General features: G+C 35.5%; 1 protein-coding gene across 3 annotated transcripts in view; it reads right to left on the bottom strand.

Moving 5' to 3' along the window:
- The window catches only part of rftn1b (raftlin, lipid raft linker 1b), a 135,365-nt gene that overhangs the window by 7,789 nt on the left and 104,102 nt on the right, over positions 1-23,474 (bottom strand). For all 3 annotated transcript variants that reach the window (XM_039688751.2, XM_039688748.2, XM_039688750.2), the window contains exons 7-8: positions 19,891-19,994; positions 6,132-6,235 (exon numbers count right to left, since the gene is read on the bottom strand). In XM_039688751.2, the coding sequence (XP_039544685.2) occupies positions 6,132-6,235; positions 19,891-19,994 (208 nt within the window). The remainder of the gene's footprint in view (positions 1-6,131; positions 6,236-19,890; positions 19,995-23,474) is intronic.

Raw genomic sequence — 23,474 nt, 5'->3', positions numbered from 1 at the left:
CAAATAAAAATTTTAAATTCCTTTGAAAAATTTGGCAAACAAAATTTAACATTGGAATTAAAACAAGAAAAAATGTGTGATATTCCTTAAAATAGAAAGTTGGCAGAGGTTCCCAAACTTTTTAATAAGAAGGGCCAAAAATCAAACTTGACTGGGGGCCGTTTACATCATATCCAACTAGATTATATAAATTTACATTAAAAAATAATAATTCACTGATATTTTCAGTGCAAAAAAATATATATATTTTTAAAGTCCCCTTGTAGTCAATCATTTTGTACCTTAAATCTCATCTTTGATCACCAAAAAGACGTATTTAAATGTTTTTTTCCTTCATGTCTTTAAAATCTTGAATGTAACTCGACACCCTTGCCTCATTTAGTATTCACGGTTCTATGAATATGCAAATGAGCCCCGCCTCCACTCACTCACTCACAATCACACGTTGATCTGGGTTTTTGAGTCTGACTTTGGTTCACTGCAGTTTTAAGGAGGAAATACTCACAAATTCTCACAACTTACACATGGTTTAAGCGTATTGAAAACACCACATAAACATGTTTTCACAACAGGGGGACTTTAACATCTAAACGGGCTGTTTTTGGCACGAATAAGCTATAAATGTACACTAGATTAAGTCAAAAATATATGCTTCAATTGATTCTTGTTACATAATATGACAAGACAAATTGAAAGGTCATCTACACCAGCTAGTTTAAGTTGTTTATTCCAGTTCCAGCTATGCAACATTTCGCATAGCGGATGCGTCTTGTTTATTAGAGTGCGCTTGTTTATTCAGCATCTTATCTTGTATTTATAGCTCCAATAATGCTGGATGGTGCAAGAAACCACCCTGGAGATCTTCTTAATTTTTTTTTTTTAGCTGTGGGAACATCCGCCATTGAAACGGATGAACAAAATATCCGTTTTGTGAAATCCTGTGATGACTAAATCTCTCTTTCTTGCCGTTTTGTCAGGGCTAATGTAGCCCTGATCCTCGAGTGTGGTGAGTTTCTGGGGTGAATGCACGTCTAAAAAGTTGATAAAACACAGTTCGGTTATAAGCCGTTTAATCTTCAGAGATGTTTTACGAAAACACTCTCAATCTTTCTCACGCTCTCTGTTTCCCTTTACGATTCTGCCACAAATCAAGCGTGCCTCTGCATCTCTGGCATAAGCTTGCAATCAATACCAAATGTCTAAATCGTCCCTGCTTTGATTTCTTTTCCCTCCCACTTCCCATTTTCTTGCTTGTCAAGGAGCTGTATATTTATTCAAGAGCTTCCTGCTTAAATCAGAGGGAAAAGCTGGATTCCTGCAAGCCTCAGTCCATTAAAATGTAAACGAGTGGACGGTGAAATTACAGCTCTGGTCTTCAGTCTCGCCAGCATCCAAACTAGGCACACGCCGCCTATACAATCCCCATCATTAAGGGCTTAATTGAATGGTAACTTCGGCATTTTTGAATGTAATGAATGTACAAGCGTTCGGTGCGGCCTGATGCATATCAATGAGAAGTGTGTGGAAATATAGCAGATAAACAAACTCATCTGCATTCTTGAGCTGCCTGAAACGGCTTCATTTTATGTGTCAAGATTCTTCGATGAATAGAAAGTTTAAAAGAACAACATTTATTTGACATTGAAATTACTGTCTGTAAAAAATCACGGTAGTGCAATTCTTCAAAACGGTAGTCTGACTGTATTAACACAGTCTCATCCCAAATCGTCATATAACTGACGTTTTGGGACGTATTTTGACCATACGTCAATATCCGCCTTTTTAGGGCCCCCTTAAACGTCGGTAGATGGCGATCCCGGGCCGTCATACAACTGACGCTTTACCTTTAACGTCAGTTAGGTGACGGGTTAGGTTTAGGTATGGGGTAGAGTTAGGATCCCATAACCTCATCTACCGACGTTTAAGGGGGCCCTAAAAAGGCGAATATTGACGTATGGTCAAAAGACGTCCCAAAACGTCAGTTATATGACGATTTGGGATGAGACCGGGTTGACTGTATAGGTGAAACTCGAAATATGGTGCAAAAGTTCTGTTATTCAACTTAAAAGGTGAAACTAATATATTATATAGACTTTATTTGTTATAATAGTTTACAGATATGAAAATTTTTTCACAATATTCTAATTTTGAATTTGGGGTTTTCATATCTGTAAACCATAATCATCACAATTATAACAAATAAAGGCTTGAAATATCTCACTTTGCATGTAATGAGTCTATATAATATGAATATGAATTACTGAAATAAATTAACTTTTGCACCATATTCTAAGTTTCACCTGTAGTTTGCTAGTCATTTTCTTTACATCATGTTAGATTAATTTACAGTTTTAAAATAGCTTCACTAATACTGGTAATACATTTAGTGACATATTATGCAAGTACTAGAGATAAAACGCTATGAAATTTTCATATCTTGATTATTATAGTGACCAAAATGATCAAGGTTATCAATATTATAACGGTTTAGGCCTAGTTGAAATTTGAAATATGGTGCAAAAGTTAATTTATTTCTGTAATTCAACTTAAAAGGTGAAACTAATATATTATATAGACTTTATTTGTTATAATAGTTTACAGATATGAAAACCTTTTCACAATATTCTAATTTTGATTTTGGGGTTTTCATATCTGTAATCCATAATCATCACAATTATAACAAATAAAGGCTTGAAATATCTCACTTTTCATGTAACGAGTTTATATAATGTATTAGTTTCACCTTTTAAGTTGAATTACTGAAATAAATGAATTTTGCACCATATTCTAAGTTTCACCTGTAGTTTGCTCGTCATTTACTTTATATCATGTTAGATTAATTTACAGTTTTAAAATAGCTTCACTAATACTGGTAATACATTTAGTGACATACATATTATGCAAGTACTAGAGATAAAACGCTATGAAATTTTCATATCTTGATTATTATAGTGACCAAAATGATCAAGGTTATCAATATTATAACGGTTTAGGCCTAGTTTTAGGCTAAAGTTTTATGAAAGTTTAGGACATCATAAACAATTCTACTGTACATCTGAAGTGTTGGCATTTTTAGATATACAAATTTAAAAACATTTTCATATTACTCTGAATAAAAACAGCAGACATGTAGAATGAAAATGTAAATCTACTCTCTGACAGTAGGTGGCGCTTGTGGAACAGCAGATATAAACACGACTTTATTAGGCGTTACACCGAGGGAAGATGGAAAGCGAATCTCTTTATAACTTTTCTAAAGACAGAATTAATTTATTCATACATTCTGTCATTTCAGCTCTCACACAAAACCAAACCTACGTTGCGTCAGACTGTTTTCAAATTGTGATTCTCAAATATAGTTTTTAATAACGAATATCTCTAATACTAAACGTCGAGATTTTTTTATTAGTGTGGTTTAGCATCAAACTGGTAACCATTTCATCCCTAGTAAGAACCGAGAGTGTCACTCGTATGTTGTTTTCCGCCACCCAGGAAAACAAGGCCAGCCGTTTCCAAGACATTGAAAAGTGACGGTTGTGTTGTATCTAGGACAGCGTTTTGATTAATTAGCCGTATAGCTGCGTTGTGGCTTTTTGTGAAAGTTTAAAATAGGCCGTAATTAATCAGCAGGGATGGAAAGCTGACGTGTGAGAGAAAGGCCAATGCGGGATCGTATGACAGATGAAGATTACACGCTGAACTTCAGTTCGACATCGCCGGAAGCTTCCACCTGCTATTACAGGAATCATCAGTTAGCTTGTATTGACATTTCATTACAGCGAGCAAACATCATGTTCTGCCTCCATGAGGTCTGAGAGGTCTTTATACCCCGAGCACTTTGACACGGTTGGAGTTTGGGATGCACTATTACTCTGTGTGCGTTGTGCTATTGTTCTGACTTGATGTTGGAAATGACGCCCCATGTGGTGTTTTACACAAACTCAATTGATCACTTTGTTTCCTCCCTCTAAAGCCAATTCCCTTCATTGACAGTGGTTTTATTTGGAGGTCGTCTAGTCACTGGATCTACCTCTGGATGCCCTTACCCAAGCTTTTTAGAGTCGCTTAGTGGTTTATGATCGTTCTGCGTACCCCTCTCTTCCACTTAGACTGCAGTCATACCTTTTTTAGGGTAACTAAACCCTAAAACAATTTTGTTTAGATAATGATCTGTAAGACCGGGGCTTTATTAAAGGAGTAGTTCACTTTTGAAAAAACTTTTGCTGATAATTTACTCACCACCATGTCATCCAAGATGTCCATGTCTTTCTTTCTTCAGTCGAACAGAAATTAAGGTTTTTGATGAAAACATTCCAGGATTTTTCTCCATATAATGGACTTCAATGGGGTCCAAACGGTTCAAGGTCCAAATGAGAGTTTCAGTGCAGCTTCAAATGTCTTTAAACGACACCAGACGATGAATAAGGGTCTTATCATGCGAAACGATCGGTTATTTCAAAACTTATTTCAAAAATTTAATTTTTCTAAGGACAAATGGTAGCCTTGCTCTATTCTGTGAGGCGCGTCACGGAATACGTAATTACGTTCAAAAGGTCACGGGCGACGTAGCCGGAAGTACAGAATCAAAATCGTCCGACATCGTTGTTTTACCTTTTAATTCCTGTTTTTGTAAACGGCGTTTGAGTTAGTTTTCACGTTCAACCTATGCGTTCAACTTGTAAACAGAAACACTGACTCTGTACTTCCGGCTACGTCGCCCGTGACCTTTTGAACGTAATTACGTTACTAACGCGCCTCACAGAATAGAGCAAAGCTAGCATTTGTCCTTAGAAAAGTTACATTTTTGGAATAAGTTTTGAAATAACCGATCGTTTCGCTTGATAAGAACCTTATTCATCGTCTGGTGTCGTTTAAAGACATTTGAACAGTTTGCACTGAAACTGTCTTTTGGACCTTGAACTGTTTGGACCCCATTGAAGTCCATTATATGGAGAAAAATCCTGGAATGTTTTCATCAAAAACCTTCATTTCTTTTCGACTGAAGAAAGAAAGACGTGGACATCTTGCATGACATGGGGGTGAGTAAATTATCAGCAAATGTTTTTTCAAAAGTGAACTACTCCTTTAAGGCTATTCGTTGACTTATATATGGGTATAACACCGTGTCCTAACTACATTCGACGTGATAATCTCAGGTACTGTTTATGTGCTTTATTTAATGTTTAAAGGGATAGCTCATCCCAAAATGAAAACTCTGTCAGTAATTACTCTCCCTCATGTTGTTCAACCCCTCAAGACTTTCGTTCATCTTCGGGAAACAAATTAAGATATTTTTGATTAAATCTGAGAGCTTAAAACTATTATATAGAAGTTGCACAGTGTCATTCACACAAACATTAAACGCCATCATGGTAACATGTTGAAATTTAAAAAAATGCAATAAGCATTAATTTAACAAAGTACATAACGGATTAGAAAAAAAACTAAGAAAATTATGAAGAAACAGTTATTTAAAAAATAAATACATTAAATGTGAAGTGTCACGCAGGGAATTGTGGGAATGTCAATTTACATTTTTTCACTGTAATTTAATACAATGAGTTGTTCTTTTTCACTTCCAAAAACTGTATATTTAACAGTGTTTTTGTGTGTGATCTGTGTTATGTACTGTTATGAACTAATTGCCCCTTGTAAAGTAAATAGTCTCACTTTTAGTTGCGTCTTAACTATTATAATATTTCGAAGGGCAAAAACATGAACTTTAACTATTGGCTTTAATTCTTCAATCAGAATATAGCATTAGCACCTCAGCTCCACCCACGACCCGCCTCTTTGCCCATTTTATTTTATCGGGTAGTGACGAGAGGTGACGCGCTGCCAAGATGGCGACGGCCGGCCCCGCCCACTTTAGGCTTCAAAAACGCTCTTCAGAAACCTATGGGTGACGTCACGGACACTACGTCCATATTTTTTTTTTACAGTCTATGGTTTTTGCTAACCCTCAAAAAGTGTAAATTTTAACATGCTATATAAAAATATCTGTGGGGTATTTTGAGCTAAAACTTCACACACACACTCTGGGGACATTTATTAGATTTATTTTACATCTTCTTGTGAAAAGGGCATTATACCACCCCTTTAAGGCAATTATTTTAGCTAGGAGTCTCTACCTGTTAGTCTTGATGATAGGTGTAGGCAGCACACAAGTGAGTCTCCATCCAAATGAAGCCAGTGATTGCAGCAAGGGGATATAGTCTGTCTTCACCTGCAAACCCTGAAAAGAAAAAACAGTTCCTGCGTAAAAATGCAATGAAGTCACACTTAAGTAGCAAAATTGGCTTGAGACATGAGTTGTATTACAATTTACATTTGTAGGTCATAGCCCTCAAACCGTATTCACTTTATAGCCCTTAATCCTGTAATTGTGGACTAATGTGGGCACGGAGGACTCAGGTGTGATCCTAATTTTTTATTTATTATAAATGTTATATCACTGTCTTCGATAAAGTTTTGTCTATCCATTTATGGTGTTTTTTTTTTTTTTTTGGGGGGGTATTTTGGAATTTATTTACTTCAAACGTACCATATTTTTTATGTAAATTATGGTTATTTTTATGTTTTATTTTTTTTTAACTACATAAAAAAATGATTCCAATAAGTTATTAGAGCTAAAACCTAAAGATGAAGTGACTTTGCTGTCACCTGGTGTCTTATTTTAGAATGCTCTAAATTACAGTTTTTCCCATTCATTTCTGCCCATTTTTGACCCAAATACAAGATTAAGGAGTCTTTTTTTTTCACCCGCTTAATATTGTAGAATTGAGTCAAAAAATTGTGTTTGTTCAGGAGGCAAACTTAGGAAAAGTAGCCAAGTCTTGTACCGCTCAGATCAAGGGAAGTATTTTTTAAAAATAAATCAAAACTATTTTTCCCACATTTGTCCAGAATACAGTTTTAGGGTTAATGAATAATTTTTAATGTGGTGACTCTGTTTAGATACACCCTCTTTCACTCTTTTGTGATTGTGGGAATGCACTGATATAAAAATTTTGTCCGAAACTGATAACCGATAATTCTTAATATTTTAAAGCCGATATATTGGGCGATAAATCAAAATCCAAACGTTTGAGAACCTGATTACAAATACACAAGTCTCAACATTAAAAGCCATGTCCCAAGCACACAATTATAATGATGTTCTCATTATAATTTTAGCCGATATAAAAGACTTAAGCTGCACTTACTGTTGCACTTTACTGTATTTTCCTTTTAGAAGTTATTCCAGTCATATTTCAAGCAATTCAAAAACATACTTGTGAAGCAAATAATCCATTATTTATCGGTTTTATTATGTCGGCCAAATTTTCTTATGTGGCCGATAATGATGAATGAACATGAACATATATTTGGCCGATACCGATATGGTGGCCGATATGTCGTGCACCCCTATTATATATATATTATATATATATATTTTTTTTTTTCCTTGGACATTTGCTTAGATATATCAGAGCATTCAGTGGATAATTAGCATATTACATATCTTAAATTGTTGACGCACAAAAAAACAGCGTGTCAATCTTTTGAAAAAAATTGTTTATGTATGAACGCTGAATAATTTAAATGATAATTTGTATAGATACATTGAGGATGTGGATTTATCGTGATTGGAAATAGGGATGGGACCGGTTTCACTATAAACCGTGATAAAATGTACTGACGGTTAGTATTATCGTTTAAAATTTAATTATCATTAAAACCGTGTTTGATTATCGCGATTTTAATAACTCACTGAATCCTGTCGGCCAGTCTGACGCAGGCGCGCAACACGCAATATTTTTTTCAATTACTATTGGAGAAGGAATGGCGGAAGGCAGTGACCGTGCTCAGGAGATTTTACAACCTTTTAAGAGGACCAAATCTGAGGTGTGGTCATATTTTGGGTTTTACAAAAGTCCTGAGGGAAACTTGATCGAGGATGGTCAACCTGTCTGCCGAACAAAAAGTCACTGCAATAGAAACACTTCAAATCTGCCGAGTCGTCTTGTGTGATCATCACCCGAACGCAAGGCAAGTTAACTTTGACCTCAATACCAAAACTACGTCTGGGAAACAATTGGGCACGAAATGTTGTTTTGAGTTGAAACATTTTATGTCACTCACTTGAAATAGACGTCAAGCTTCCGCGAAGAAAAGTTCGTAGCAAGTGGATTTGAGCCAAAGACGAACGAACAACTTCAAACAAGACTATTATTAAGAGTGATATTTTAAGGGATAGTAAAGTATAGATACATCACGTATTAAACCGATTTTATTTTTACCACATATTTACGGGGACATATTGAATTGATAATGAGATTAGCTAATGTTTTAAATCTTACCTGTTTATGAATTCATTTTGTAAAACAATCGTCCAGACGAGATATATCACATATTATCAAACTCTGTAAACAATAAATCAACTCTGATTTCATTTTTGCAATACAATCAAAAACCGGAGACGCAAGACGGCAAGTTGTATTTGAATGAAACAAGAGCGCGCGTCCGTTGTGATATGGATGTGCGCTGTGTAATAATGCGTTGCTATTGACGACGGGCATTATAAAGAAGCAAATGCCATAGAATAGAATCTTGCCTAAAAAACTGCATAGAGAGGCTTGTTTTATTTGTTTGTTTTTTTTCGATTTTCAATTATAAAACTTGTTGAAATGTTTTCAGTGTGAGCATCAGTTCTTTTTGAGCACTTTCATAAATTTTTAACAAAACCGTGATAATATTGATAATCACGATTATTTTGGACACTATAATCGTGATATGAAATTTTCATACCGTCCCATCCCTAATTGGAAACAATTCCCAGTTATTTACTATGAGTTCAAATTAAGAAATTTCATTTTAATGGATGCTTATAGAAAGAAAACAACACATCAAAAGTTGTTTGGACATCCGTTCTGATACACTTCAAGTGATAAAGATTAAGGTTTAATTTCTGACCCGCGAATTTAACAGAGAAAAGTGTTATTCAATCAACAGGGTTGTTTTGAGCAGTTAGGGATGTACTGTGGTTTTACAGAGAAAGCTTGTATCCTTCATTTCAGGAAGTCAGTGCGGTTTAACGGTCCTCAGAAAGAAACCATGTCGTGTGTCAGCCACGTGCGCACACTCATGATGAAAACACAAGACAGCGCTAGATGATAATGCTTCATTTTCAGTTATATGCCACAGGTTTTGGCACAGCCTTGCATGAGTACACGGTACGTTTATACGTGAGTCACTCTGGAAAGTTCAGAAAAGATAACAAAATGGCGACTTCCTGTTGACTGTCTACATAAGCAGCTGCCTTCTAAGACAACATATTAACCGAATCGAACCGTCCAAACAAGTGGCTGTTTTTGTAAAACGTTACATATGCACAGTCAGCAGCACACACAATTATTAGGTTTTATTAGATTGGATTAAATATGATTTATTTATTTACTTGATGCTTTTAGGTGCACTCTAACACACACACAGGGCAAAAAAAGGGCCAAGCCTAAAATAGCTAAACACTAAGCTTTTAATAGTCTTCCTCTGGTGAAAATCCAGCTTTTAATGTTCTTTATGTCGATGTGGTGTTTTTTTAGACAAACCATGTATAAATTCAACACCATTGCTGAGTATTTTCTCCTTAAAACCGGAGTGAACCGACATTCTCAAAAAAAAGTGAGTGAGTAGAGGCGGGGCTCATTTGCATTTTTTCACGGAAAAAAAACGTTCAAGCACAAGAAGACGCGAAAGATACTTTGTACGCATCTGACAGAAAGCCCAGTGAGCCATAGTCGGTTATGTCTCAAGTGAACGTAAACAGTCAAGAAAGAAAATGCATGTGTAACAGCATCATTATATTGGATCCGTGCATTGTCTTAAAGTTTGTTTTTAATTTTAATCAAACAACAAAAGACTCACTGCAAAAACTTTTGTAACTTTAATTAGGATTAATCTATATTTAATAGGGCTGTAGTCAACCAAAGAAATCATTAGTCGACCAAAGCCTTGTCCTGCGCAACGATTAGTCGACTTAAAAAAACAAAACAAAAAAAACCCTGGATGTTTTGATTGAACTTTTTTAAACAATTGTCATAGAGCATTTATAAAACAACAACAAAAAACATCAAAAATAAATAAAACTATAATAATAATACAATTGTTTGAAAATTAAGTGATTTTTTTTTTTAACTGCAAAAAGTGATGTAGGAGCCATTTAATGGGAAAGTCTTGTGACCAAATGATAATGGGCGTGTCGTTTATTACGTGTGGTTAAAACACCTGTTGTTTGTGTGTGTTAACATGGAAGAATGGGGGTGAGTGCTGGAGCACGAATCTTTGTTGACCGTGTAAAGCGTGCAAGCCTGTAAAAATAAAACATCACGCAAGCTGTACAAAGAAACGCGTCACAGAAGTTATTCCAGTCACTCAGTTCCTTAGCGGTCTTTGGTTCGTTTGTATGAGCCGCTACAAGTGAGGAGCTCTGTCCTTGGTCTATGGGGAATTCGTACGTGGCTAATTCGTAACAATTCGTACGACCTCACTCGTACGATTTTGCTAAATCGTACATATTTTACGAATTAGCCAATTCGTATGAATTCGTACAAATGGCCTACCCCTGACCCCGCCCCTAAACATAACCGTCACGTGGGTTTAGACAAATCATACGAATTCGTACGAATGAGGTCGTATGAATTAGTACGAATTAGCCACTTTTGAATCACTCGTACGAATTGGTCGTGAGATAGCGTAGCAACGTCACAATCGCGCACCTGATCACATCACACGCTGCAAAAAATATAACTGCTATCTGCCACATATTGAAAAATCTTAACAAAAGCTCTCGTTTATACAGGCTATATTCTTCTTTATTTACAAAGCTATGGGTTAACTTTTGTCCAGCCGATCTAGGCGTTTAAAAAAAAAGCCTAAAAACAATCTGAAATAGGCTGTGTTGTAGGAAGGCTTTTCGTTTTGTTACATTATTTAGGCTATTTTCAAATGCGTCAAGTGTACACATAAAAAACGAAAACATATTAAGAAATCACCATCACGATAAAGCCGTTAAAAGGGCTGCTCGCGTCTTTTGCACGCTCAAGTTCGATTTCAAATGTAGGCACGCGATGTGCGCGCTCATAATGGAGCAACGCGGTCGCGGTCGCCTACCTCCACAGTCTTGTCGTCTTTGTTTTAAAATGTAGCCAGACAAAATATTTACATTTCAACTAAAGCCAAAACAAGTAGCGTTCTACCTAAATGAATACAGCAAAACTAGCCTACCTATATCTCTTACCGAGCGCGAAGCAGCAGCGCAACCGGCCACAGGTGCGGTTCCCGAGTGCATTATGTGTGTGTGCGCTAAACTAGTTACAGAAATAGCCTAAATTAAAGCATTTAAAATTGGGGATAAAACATAGGCTAATTATATTTAGAATACAGTAATAAATAACTGCTTATAAAGGAATAAATATCAAGGAGTAAATCATTGATAATGAATTTCTATTGGTAAAAAAAAAAATGTGACTGGTCGAGTCGACCGATAGGAATGTCGGTATGGACTGATTAGTCGACTAAAGTTGACAGCCCTAATATTTAATTTGTTGTAAATATTATATTTAATTGAATCAGTGTTATTTTACATTAGATTGCTTTATTCAATTTCTGTACGTAATCTGTATCTAAAGACTGTTAGACCTGAAAAACACTGTTTATTATCTATTCTACAGTATTTGTGCAATTCCTGCTAATTACCTGACCAGTGATTTGTGATTAACATTTTTGACCACTAAATATTTTTAGGGATGCACAATGTATCGGCCACCACATCGCCTATATATGATCATTTTTAATTTTATTGTTATCGGTATGCGTTTCAGTGCAAGTCTGTCATATCGGCTACATAAAATTATAATGAGAACGTTATTATAATTGTGTGTAAGGTACGTGGCTTTTAATGGAGAGAATTTTGTGTTAGTAATCAGGCTCTCAAAAAAAGATTTATCTGCCGATATATCGGTTATCGGCTTTCGAACATTATCGGTATCAGCCAAAATGTTCATACCGGTACATCCCTAAATATTTTGGCTTGGCACATTTTTTGCCCAGGATTGTGTGTATATATTTGTCACAATGCATTCTGGGAATGCCGACACACGTGATGCTGCCTTAAAATCACCTTTCTGAACAGCCTACAGAATCTCTGCCCACGTAGTCTTTGGGACCGAGCCAGACTCTTAGTTTAGTCTTTTGTGGAGGTTGTGTTTCAACACCCCTCCTAGTTATGAAGCCCTTTTGCCTAGATTGGATGACATTGTTGTCCATCGTGTGTTGAGAGGCCCAGGTTTCTGTTGAAATGTTTTTGGGGTATTTGCATTGGCCAAGGCATTCAATCCTTTGGGGAATCCAGATATGTGAGAAGAGGTTTTTGTTGGAAGACGTCCCAGTAGTGGACCCTGTTACCGGCTCCACAGACTTAAAAGTGGAGGAGAATTGAGAAAATAGGGTCTGTTTAATGGCTTTCCGTTGCTGCGAGATTGTGTGAACATCTACATGTTGTTAAAATGCTTCACTCTTTCAACATGGAGGTGAGTGAAATAGAGCAGAACCAGCAAAAAAGAGATTTGTAAAGTTAACATAACAGTCTGCTTTCATAATGTGGTGCATTTCATGATTAATGGGGAAAAAATTGATTTTATCAGGATTGTGAGATAAAAAATTGAGCCCGATTGGTTGAGGGGAGGAGATGATGTCATCCAGGGTAGAAAAAGGTTTCAGAGGTGGAGAAACCTATAATGAAAGTTTACAAAGACATTTTCTTTAATAATGTGCAGGGATCATTTATTATAAGACCAGGGGTCTCATTTATAAAACTGTGCATAGGATCCTTACTAAAAGTGTACGTACGCCTGAAAGCCAAAAATGGCATGCACACAAAAACATTCAAACTTATAAAACCGTCCGTTCGTACTGTACGCCAGAACTTGCGCAGAATTCACTTTATGAATCCCAATCAGCCGAAGATATTGCGCACATGCGTTTCCTCCCCGAAATAACCATATGGAGCTTACAATGCTTTACTATGCGTATCCTCATCTGCATATCATTTGCATGTGATTATTCATCAACATAATATGTTTAACTTGAAAATATGAAATACTTAATCTTTTCCACTGGCCAAATAGTATTTTTAATTTATTTATATTTTATTTTTAATGGAAACAGATATTTACGCGAAACTATTTTCTATCTCTGTAGTTAAAACATTAAAACACAGCATGCCAGAGGAAACGTGTTCAGAAACAGCATTGCATCCACAATATTTCTATTTATTAAAAATAAGTCTCAGTAATGATTTCTCATGTAGTTTAAGTGTTTAACTCCATTAATGAGAATGGAATATATTAAATCTACATAGTTTAAATCATTATTTTATTTATTTAAACTGTTATTTTGAACATGCATTGTATTTATGATTAGGACTCATAATGAAGATTTATGGTTTTCCTTCATCTGCTTTATATACATATCTTTTCCATCTGTGGGAGTTGGGACTCTTACACACTACTGCCTTTCCGGTGTAAACTACTGTATTTCCTTAAAGTCTCGCCACAGCCAATCATGCTTCATGCTTATGACATTGATGAGATTAACCCCTTAGGTATCGAAATTTGGTACAGAACGACAAGAGATGTTTTGATACTTGATGGTATCAGTCGGCCCCCAAAAAATATCGCACTCGATACCAATGATATCAATGATAAATTGCATTTCACAATATTTTCACATAGAAAACAGTATTGTAAATTGTAAAAATATTTCACAATATTACTGTTTTGTATTCATCAAAATGAAGCCTTAGTGAGCAGAATGAGTCTTCAACCAACCCCAAATGATTAAAAAACATTTTTTTAGGGAAAAATAGCAAAGACTGTGCCAGAAGATCTGAGAGATCTATTTTTGTATTTAACCTTTTCAGTCAAAGAAGCAGAAATCAGCTCACACACACTTCCATTCTCGACAACCAAAAATAGCTTTTTATTTTACACCTATATCACACTTTTCTACCCGGGATCCACAGAACGCCGTATTATGTGTCATAGACATTCAGCTGCCTGTGCTTTGCTATATATACAGCCAAACCAAAAAATATCCAGACACCAGATATCATTTTTGATATATATATTTTTTATGACGCTATAGTCCATTTATGTAAGTGAGGATAGCAAAATAAACTAAACTGTGGCGTATTACTCCCCAAAATTCTTCATTCAGTGAATTCCTGTAACATTTATACACATTTGGGACCACATGTTTTGCTGAAGTGTGTTTTCTGTAATTGCTAATGCTCTTTTTACACACACACTGAACAACATGAAGCATTGCTTGGTCGATGGTTGAGCTAAACTGGTATTATCTAATTGTGGAGTTAAATTTAACAGATATTCAACATAATTCATGTGTGAGAGTCCAACAGAGGGACGGACAAAAACAGTCAAATATCCACTGATAACTCTGAGTTCTTGTCATATTTTATTACCTTTATTAACTAAAGCGAATAAACTGATAATGTGAGAATTGTTGAAGGTGTCTGAATTAAATGTTGGTTTCACTATGTTTATACTCTCACATTCTGACAGCAACCGCCTATGGCAAGCCATTTTAGCTTTTATTCATTTCCAGGATATGGACTATTGATATCATGAATTCAATTGTTAATATCAACAATTACATGTTTGATATCAAGAATTCAGTTGTTGATATCAAGAATGACATTTTTGATATCAAAAATGTAATTCTTTATCAAAAAATGAATTCGTGATATCAACAATTGTGAAATGTCATCATAGGCAGCCATTCAAAACCAATTGTTGATATCAAGAATTGATTTCTTACTAGTTGAAATTCCAATTTCACATATCAGAAATACAATTATTACTAGTAAAAACCTTTATTTTTGATATCAAGAATTCAGTTGTTACTAGTTGAAATGTCTATTCTTGATATCCACAATTGAATTGCAACTAGTAACAATGTTCATTTTTGATATCAATAATTAAATTTTTACTAGTGACAATTTTAATTTCTGTAATCATGAATGTGATTGTTAGTAGTAAGAAAGCCATTTTAGATATCTGATATCAGAAATACATTTTAAGATATCAAAAATGATAATTTTTACTAGTACCAATTGAATTGTTATCAAGAATAGACATTTCAACTAGTGACAATTTAATTATTGACATCAGGAATTCACATTTTTACTAGTAACAATGTAATTATTGATATCAAAAATTATATTTCTACTAGTAAAAAATCAATTCTTGATATCAAGAATTCATTTTGAATGGCAGCCTATGGTGACATTTCACTAGTGAAAATACAATTACAGATACAGTGATGTGAATAAGTTTGGACACCCATGCTAAAGTTGCCTAAAAGAGGAATAAAAAAAATCATCTTTTGGATATTGATCTTAATGTCTTATTAGAAAAATTAGGAAAACTCCAACCTTTAAGGACACCAATTTTCGATCATCTTTCAATGCAAATCAAACCAGCTATTAGGCTAACTGAAGTAAAACCATGCCAATCTCTAGGTGTGGTGAAGGTGTGTGATGATGTGGGGATATTTTAATCCCAAAGGCCAAGGGAACTTTATCAGGATGCATATTATCCTGGATCCATGAAATAACTGGCTTTTAAAAATAAAAATCTGCCTGACTCTATGGGAATTTAACATAGGGGTGCCCTGACTTATGCACCCTGTATTTTAAGGAAAAACATTTATTTATTTATGATACATTATTCATTCACAAAGAAAATTGGTGTCCTTAAAGGTTGGAGTTTTCCTCATTTTTCTAATTAAGGCATTAAGATCAATATCCAAAAGATGATTTTTTTTATTCCTCTTTTTAGGCAACTTTAGCATGGGTGCCAACACTTATTCACACCACTGTATCTGTAATTAAATTGTTCATATCAAAAAATGTAATTGTTGATTTCAAGAATTCACATCCTGGAAATGAATAAAAGCTAAAACGGCTTGCCATAACCCCCTGCATTAAAATCACTCATCATCTCGCACATCATAAAGTTACTAAAAACCTCAGTTTATGTGCAAACAGACTCATCCCACTGCCAATGAAAGATTTGAAGATCTGATTTTGTCCCGTTTGCGAGTCGTGTAGTTCAGCCACATTCACACAGACAAAGAAAAGCGTTCATTGAAACGGCAGGTCGCATGTTTTCCTCACCTCCACAGGAGCCATAAAGGTTACATTGCCAAAGGACGTGTTTTAATGGCCTATCTACAGTCTAGATATCACACTGCTCCAGTGACTGCACTGACCTTCAAACTTTACCTTCAGCTCTAACTACATACTAAATATATAATGCCAGAGGAAAATTATATGGCTCAGGGAACATAATGGCGTTTCACTGAAGCTCCTACTTTGATGTTTCTCTTGCAGCCACTGAGCACAGTTTGAGACATTGTTGAGTGTTTTTCTCATGCACGACACTTTGCTGATTTCGTTAACGGCATCCTGATGCGATCGCGTTATCGTAATCTTATTCGAGCTCTAATTGGGTTACGCTGAGAGCTTCAAACGGTCAACACTACGTTAACTTATTAGCTTGCTTAACTTGGTCAACCTTGTTAAATCTCTCTCATCATGATCCAGTGAGCAAGAGTTTTAGGTAATACTTTACTTGAAGGGGTGTGCATAAGACTGACATGAAAACAGGGTGTGTGTGAGGGCGGCGTAGCTCGTCGGACAGCAACTAGAGCCAGACCGATATATCGGCAGGCAGATATTATCGGCCGATATTACAACCCGTTCTCACGGGAATTCGTACGAATTTTACGAGGTGGCTAATTCGTAGCAATTCGTACGACCTCACTCGTACGAATTAGTGCGATTTTGCTAATTTTACAAATTAGCCAATTCGTATGAATTCGTACGAATGACCTACCCCTGACCCCGCCCTAAACATAACCGTCACGTGGGTTTAGACAAATCGTACAAATTCGTACGAGTGAGGTCGTATGAATTAGTACGAATTAGCCACTTTTGAATCACTCGTACAAATTCGTACGAATTGGTCGTGAGATAGGGTAGGATATTAGGCATTTTCTAAAATATCGGTATCGTCAGTTATAATGGCCGATAAATGAATATTTAAAAAAAAAATAAAAACGGACGAATCACGCTTCAACCATGTGATGAGTGTTGTCAAAAAGTGCAGGTAAAGGGATAAGCAAGCTGACATTGTAATTATAAGGTAGCTTATAACTATAAGGCAATGTAGGGACTAATTATTATTTTATTTATCAGAACTTTAATATATTTTGACGTTCCTCCGTTCTGTTGTGACAATAGAAACAAGTTTCTTTTTAAAATGCATTATCATATTATTTTAATTAAAACTCATAAATAAATAACTAATGTTAGGGAAATCTGTTAATATTTTGTTGCGCGTTTCTGAAATAAAAATAATAATAATATCGGCCGATATATCGGAATATCGGATTTTAAAACCAACAAGTATTTGTATCAGTATCGGCCTTCAAAATACTTTATCGGTCTGGCTCTAATAGCAACCGTAACTAAAGGGGGCGGGTCTTTGCGAATGGGCAATTGGGGACTCGATTTCTCATGACACGCCTTCTCGATGACATCACACACGTCGTTAAAGATGCTGAGCAATGATTGGTTAGGGGAAGCAACCAAAACATGGTGTAGTCTGAACCCTGTGACCTCACCGTGACCTTTTTTACTTTACAGGCACAAACAGGAGTCCATACGTCCCCGCGACTGCACTGAAGTACGCGGCTCTCCTCTTAAAAACACACCCTTATATACAGAGAGAGAGTGCGATAAAAAGCTGGTAAGGCAATTTCCTTCTCAGTGGATCAAAACTAATAAGTGTTGCTGTGAGTAAATCTTCAAGGATTATTCCTCAAGGAAATCTAGAATGGAAAACTGTTTTCCTGTGGTTGCGTTTCAGGCGCTGAGCTTTAGTGACGGAGCGCCTTCATTGCATTACATGTCCAAGGTTGCACTGCCTATTGATTTTCCTTTACGACACGAATAGAGTCCTCACTCAATTTGACTCGTATTGAACCAACGAGGCTCAGTTACTCCGGTACAAGTGCTTTGGAGGCTCGTGCATGCAAACATTTCCATACTATTTATAGGCATAATTGTGAATGATGATGATATCAATTGATTTATTTTGTTAAATATTAAATTTTGAATGCATTTATTCATTTAGTTGTGTTTTTATATGTACACATCATCTTATGTGGAAATATTCAAATAAATAAATGCAGAAATGCACTGCATTTATTAAGTAACTACAATTTGTAAACTTGTGTATATATATATATATACATACATACAGTGTGTGTGTGTATATATATATATATATATATATATATATATATATATATATATGTATTAGGGCTGTCAAACGATTATAAAATAAAAGTTTGTGTTTTTTTGTGGGTGCACTGTGTATAATTATTTTGCATATATATAAATACACACACATGCATGTATGTTTATGTAAAAAATTTTTTTTAAATATAACATATTTATATTAACATATCATATAAATGATATATAAATCTATATACAGTATATACATGAAAATATTTCTTAAATATATACAAGCATGTGTGTATTTATATATATAAAATAATTATACACAGTGCACCCACATATATTATATAAACACAAACTTTTATTTTGGACGCGATTAATCGTTTGACAGCCCTAATATATATATATATATATATATATATATATATATATATATACGCCTACATACATTATATTATATTATTGTAATAAATGCAAAAATACTGCATTTAATTAACTATAATTTATTAACCAAATTTATATATACACACACACACACACACACACACACACACACATATATATATACATGCATACAATACATACATACATGCCTACATAGATTAGATTATATTAGGCTATATTATATTATTATAATAAATAAATGCAAAAATACTGCATTTAAATAACCAAAACTTATTAACAAGCTTAAAAAAACATTGTGTGTGTGTATGTATATATATATATATATATATACTAACTAACTGAAATTAATAAATGAATAAACAATCAATTTCTTGAATGGTATCATCATAAATTATAATTTGTAGCGCAACATTAAAAAGACACTCTTCAGCAGCGAATGAATGAATAATGTGCGGTGATTGTCTAATGCTATTATAGAAACATGATTCACGAGACGTTTGACATAAACACACCGGCTCATTGAAGGCAGAAGCATCAGTGACAGAAAACGAGACGGTGATTGATGGGCTGACGGCAGACAGAGCTGAACATATCAATTCAAAACGTCTCACTGCGTTAGTGAAACACCTTCTGTCCGAGGAGGAATCTGGAGATCTCTGTATGATTCGCATATCCGCAATATGTATCGACATGTGCTTACACTTACGTTATACTGGATGCAATTTACAGGATCGTTAAGTTACAGTCGTATTGACTTGGGTTTGAATACAGAAACAGTGTGTCCTTCCTCTCAGAAACACCGTCATGGCCGAGTAGAAGAGCGAGAGCGAGATCGAGAGCTGAAGGATTATAAAATAAAGCTCAGAACTCGATTACGCTGATAGCATCAGTACACAGTGCTAACTAACACAACACTGGCCGGTGTGCGCGCTCACACACACACACACACACACTTACCCTACCCCTAAATACGCAACACACAAAGATTTCTGCATTTTTACATTTTCAAAAAAAAAAACTCATATAAGCTTGTTTCTTCAATTTAGGCCCACAGTGACACGAGTCCCCACGAGTGTGTGTGTGTGTGTGTGTGACGACAGTAACGTGCGACTCACATGTATGACGGTCCACTGCTCCACCACTATAGCGTCGTACGCAGAGTCGCTCTCCTCGCTCTCCTGGAACACAAACACACTCTCCACTGTCCTGATGAGCAGATCTGAGGAGAACAGGGGAAACAGGGAGTCAATATCCGTCCGTCTAGCCGTTTCCATCCATCTATTGTTCATTTTTATCTGTCTGTCTGTCTGTCTGTCTGTCTGTCCGTCCATCCATCCATCCATCTATCTATTGTTCATTTTTATCTGTCTAACTATTCGTCTATCCATCCATCCATCCATCTATCTATTGTTAACTTTTAAATGTCTGTCTATCTATTCGTCTATCTATCCATCCATCCATCCATCTATCTATTGTTCATTTTTATCTGTCTGTCTGTCTATTCGTCTATCTATCCATCCATCAATCCATCTATCTATTGTTCATTTTTATCTGTCTGTCTGTCTATTCGTCTATCTATCCATCCATCCATCTATTGTTCATTTTTATCTGTCTATCTATTTGTCTATCCATCCATCCATCCATAAATCTATCTATTGTTAATTTTTATCTGTCTATTCGTCTATCTATCCATCCATCCATCCATCTATCTATTGTTAATTTTTATATGTCTTTCTGTCTATTCGTCTATCTATCCATCCATCCATCTATTGTTCATTTTTATCTGTCTATCTGTTTGTCTATCTATCCATCCATCCATAAATCTATCTATTGTTCATTTGTATCTGTCTGTCTATTCGTCTATCTATTCGTCTATCTATCCATCCATCCATCCATCTATCTATTGTTAATTTTTATATGCCTTTCTGTCTATTCGTCTATCTATTCGTCTATCTATCCATCCATCCATCCATCTATCTATTGTTAATTTTTATATGTCTTTCTGTCTATTCGTCTATCTATTCGTCTATCTATCCATCCATCCATCCATCTATCTATTGTTAATTTTTATATGTCTTTCTGTCTATTCGTCTATCTATTCGTCTATCTATCCATCCATCCATCTATTGTTCATTTTTATCTGTCTATCTATTTGTCTATCTATCCATCCATCCATAAATCTATCTATTGTTCATTTTTATCTGTCTGTCTATTTGTCTATCTATCCATCCATCCATCTATCTATTGTTCATTTTTATCTGTCTGTCTATTTGTCTATCTATCCATCCATCCATCTATCTATTGTTCATTTTTATGTCTTTCTGTCTATTCATCTATCTATTCGTCTATCTATCCATCCATCCATCTATTGTTCATTTTTATCTGTTTGTCTATTCGTCTATCTATCCATCTAGCCATACATCTAGCCATCCATCTATCTATTGTTCATTTTTATCTATCCATCTATCTATCTGCTAAATGTACAAAAGCTTAGAAAGAGGGTAGTTCTATATAGCGGGAATTCGAGGTGATAAAAAATATAACTAGTTAGAATATATGGAGAAGAGGAAGTCATTTGAAATATTTAAAAGAGTGACAGAAACCAGACAGAGAGAGACAGACTAATGAATGACCAGGCTAATTAACCAACATATCCATATTGAAATGTGAAACATTCCCAGTGAAATAAATAAAGCACGAGCGACGCATTTTAATGGCCTGGTGTCCTGATTCCCCACACGGTCCCTGCGTTTGCCCCTGTTTTAGAGAGATCTTTATATATGGGTGGATAATAAGCTCTGCTGAGTATTGAAGACGAACACCGGGACGTCTGGGAAAGTTATTTCTGCTCAGTGTCCTCTCGTCTCATGGCCCAAGAGCTTCCTTATTACCCTCCCTCCATTTACACACTAATACTGTTTGCGCTGCCCCGTCTGCTCTGGGAGACACTCCAGATTACATTATAGGGGACTGAGGGATGGCCGACCCTTGACGGGGCCTGACGGGAAAGGGTTTTCTCGGGAAAAGGGGGGGAGTGGTGCATTCTTCCATCAAAAAAACCCATTTAAGGCTGCACTTACTCAATTGAAGATATCTCACAGGCCTTTCCAACTGGGCCATTGTTCTGGCCACCGTGCATTAGATGTTCCCACTTGGGATCGTAATTGGAAAAGTCCACTCGGGAGATTGGCTCAGCTGTTGAGCTCGTCTAGTCACCTTTATTTTTATGCCGCTTTTTACAATACAGAGTGTTTCAAAAGCAGCTTTACTGAGATAACAGGAAAATAGTGTCACAGTCCAGCTTGAGTAAGGACAGTCATGGTTGATTTTTGTCGTAAAGTTCATAGGGCTGGGTATTAAGACAAATTTCACTATTCGATTCGATTTCGATTCAGAAGCTTGCAATTCGATTCGATTTCGATTCAATATCGATTATTTTGGATATCAGTTACAATAAATGTCCATTTTTCTCAAGTAAATCAAATCTCTTAACTAATGCTGTAAACTACGGGAGTCTAGTTGTAGTCAATAGGCTTCATTAGCCTAATATGAAGGTAATAATGAACTGTTTTGTAGCTATACAAACACTTAAATTACACTTTTATTTATTTTTATAATAAGAAGATTATATGAAATATAGACATTTAAATGGTGGCTGTCATAAAAACTTGCCAGATTTATTCAAATATGCATTAAATATTGAAGAACATTAAGATTATAATGCATATGTAATATGGTGTATATATTTAGCAAAATGCTCCTCTAGAGTTATTTTTTCTATCTGACTAACGAGTTTATGTGGGTTTTCTGAGGTAAATATGACGATACATTGATTACAAGCTGTTTAACTGACGTCTTTCCACGGTTGAAACGCTGATTGAGCGAATCAATGTGACGTGATACAGATTTGGATAAGTTGTGCTCTATCTTTAACACTCTTTCAGATGCTCATTCATGTTTATTTGGCGCTGTGACTGGTATTATTAAGCCGGAAGAGAGATCAGCGCTGCTGCTTCTCCAGAGCGATCTCACACCACAGCGACAAAACGCTATTTATGTTTTTGAATTTCTAAAGAAAATGGACGTCATTTGAAAATTGAGACTTTGTTTCATATCAATAGTAACAAAGGACAAAGATTATTGCGATTTTTTTGGATGCGCGCAGCCGCGATACAATGTCCCATTCATTCAAATGAAACAGGATGACTAAACGATTCTCGAGATTTAAGAATTGATATCGGTTCGTAAGAATGAGAATCGATTAGTATCGAGAAATCGATATTTATTACCCAGCCCTAAAAGTTAATTTATGTACATAAGCCAACACGATCTCATGAAAGTGTGTATCTATACCACGAGTAAAATTTCTTGTGCTTTTTATACGGCAAAAATGTTTTTTTGTGTGCATATGCTACGCACTGTAAATCTCTTGGGTAGGATTAGGTGTGCGTATTACACGCCAAAAAGTGCGCATCATATACACGCAAAAACTATTTTTTTTTGGCATATAAATGGCATGAGAAATTAAATTTGTTGTATAGATGCACACTTTCATGAGATCGGGCTGATATAGCCGGTCTGGAGAAAACCGTGATGTCATCTTCCAGCTCAGTTCAGTTCTTGTATATTCAGTCCTTAAAGGAGTAGTTCACTTTTAAAAAAAAAATTTGCTGATAATTTACTCTCCCCCATGTCATCC

This window comes from Pimephales promelas, chromosome 12 (genome assembly GCF_988280905.1).
Source record: "Pimephales promelas chromosome 12, fPimPro1.hap1.1, whole genome shotgun sequence".
Classification (NCBI taxonomy): domain Eukaryota; kingdom Metazoa; phylum Chordata; class Actinopteri; order Cypriniformes; family Leuciscidae; genus Pimephales; species Pimephales promelas.
The sequence above is the reverse complement of the archived record's forward strand: the minus strand, read 5'-3'. Positions and strand labels throughout refer to the sequence as shown.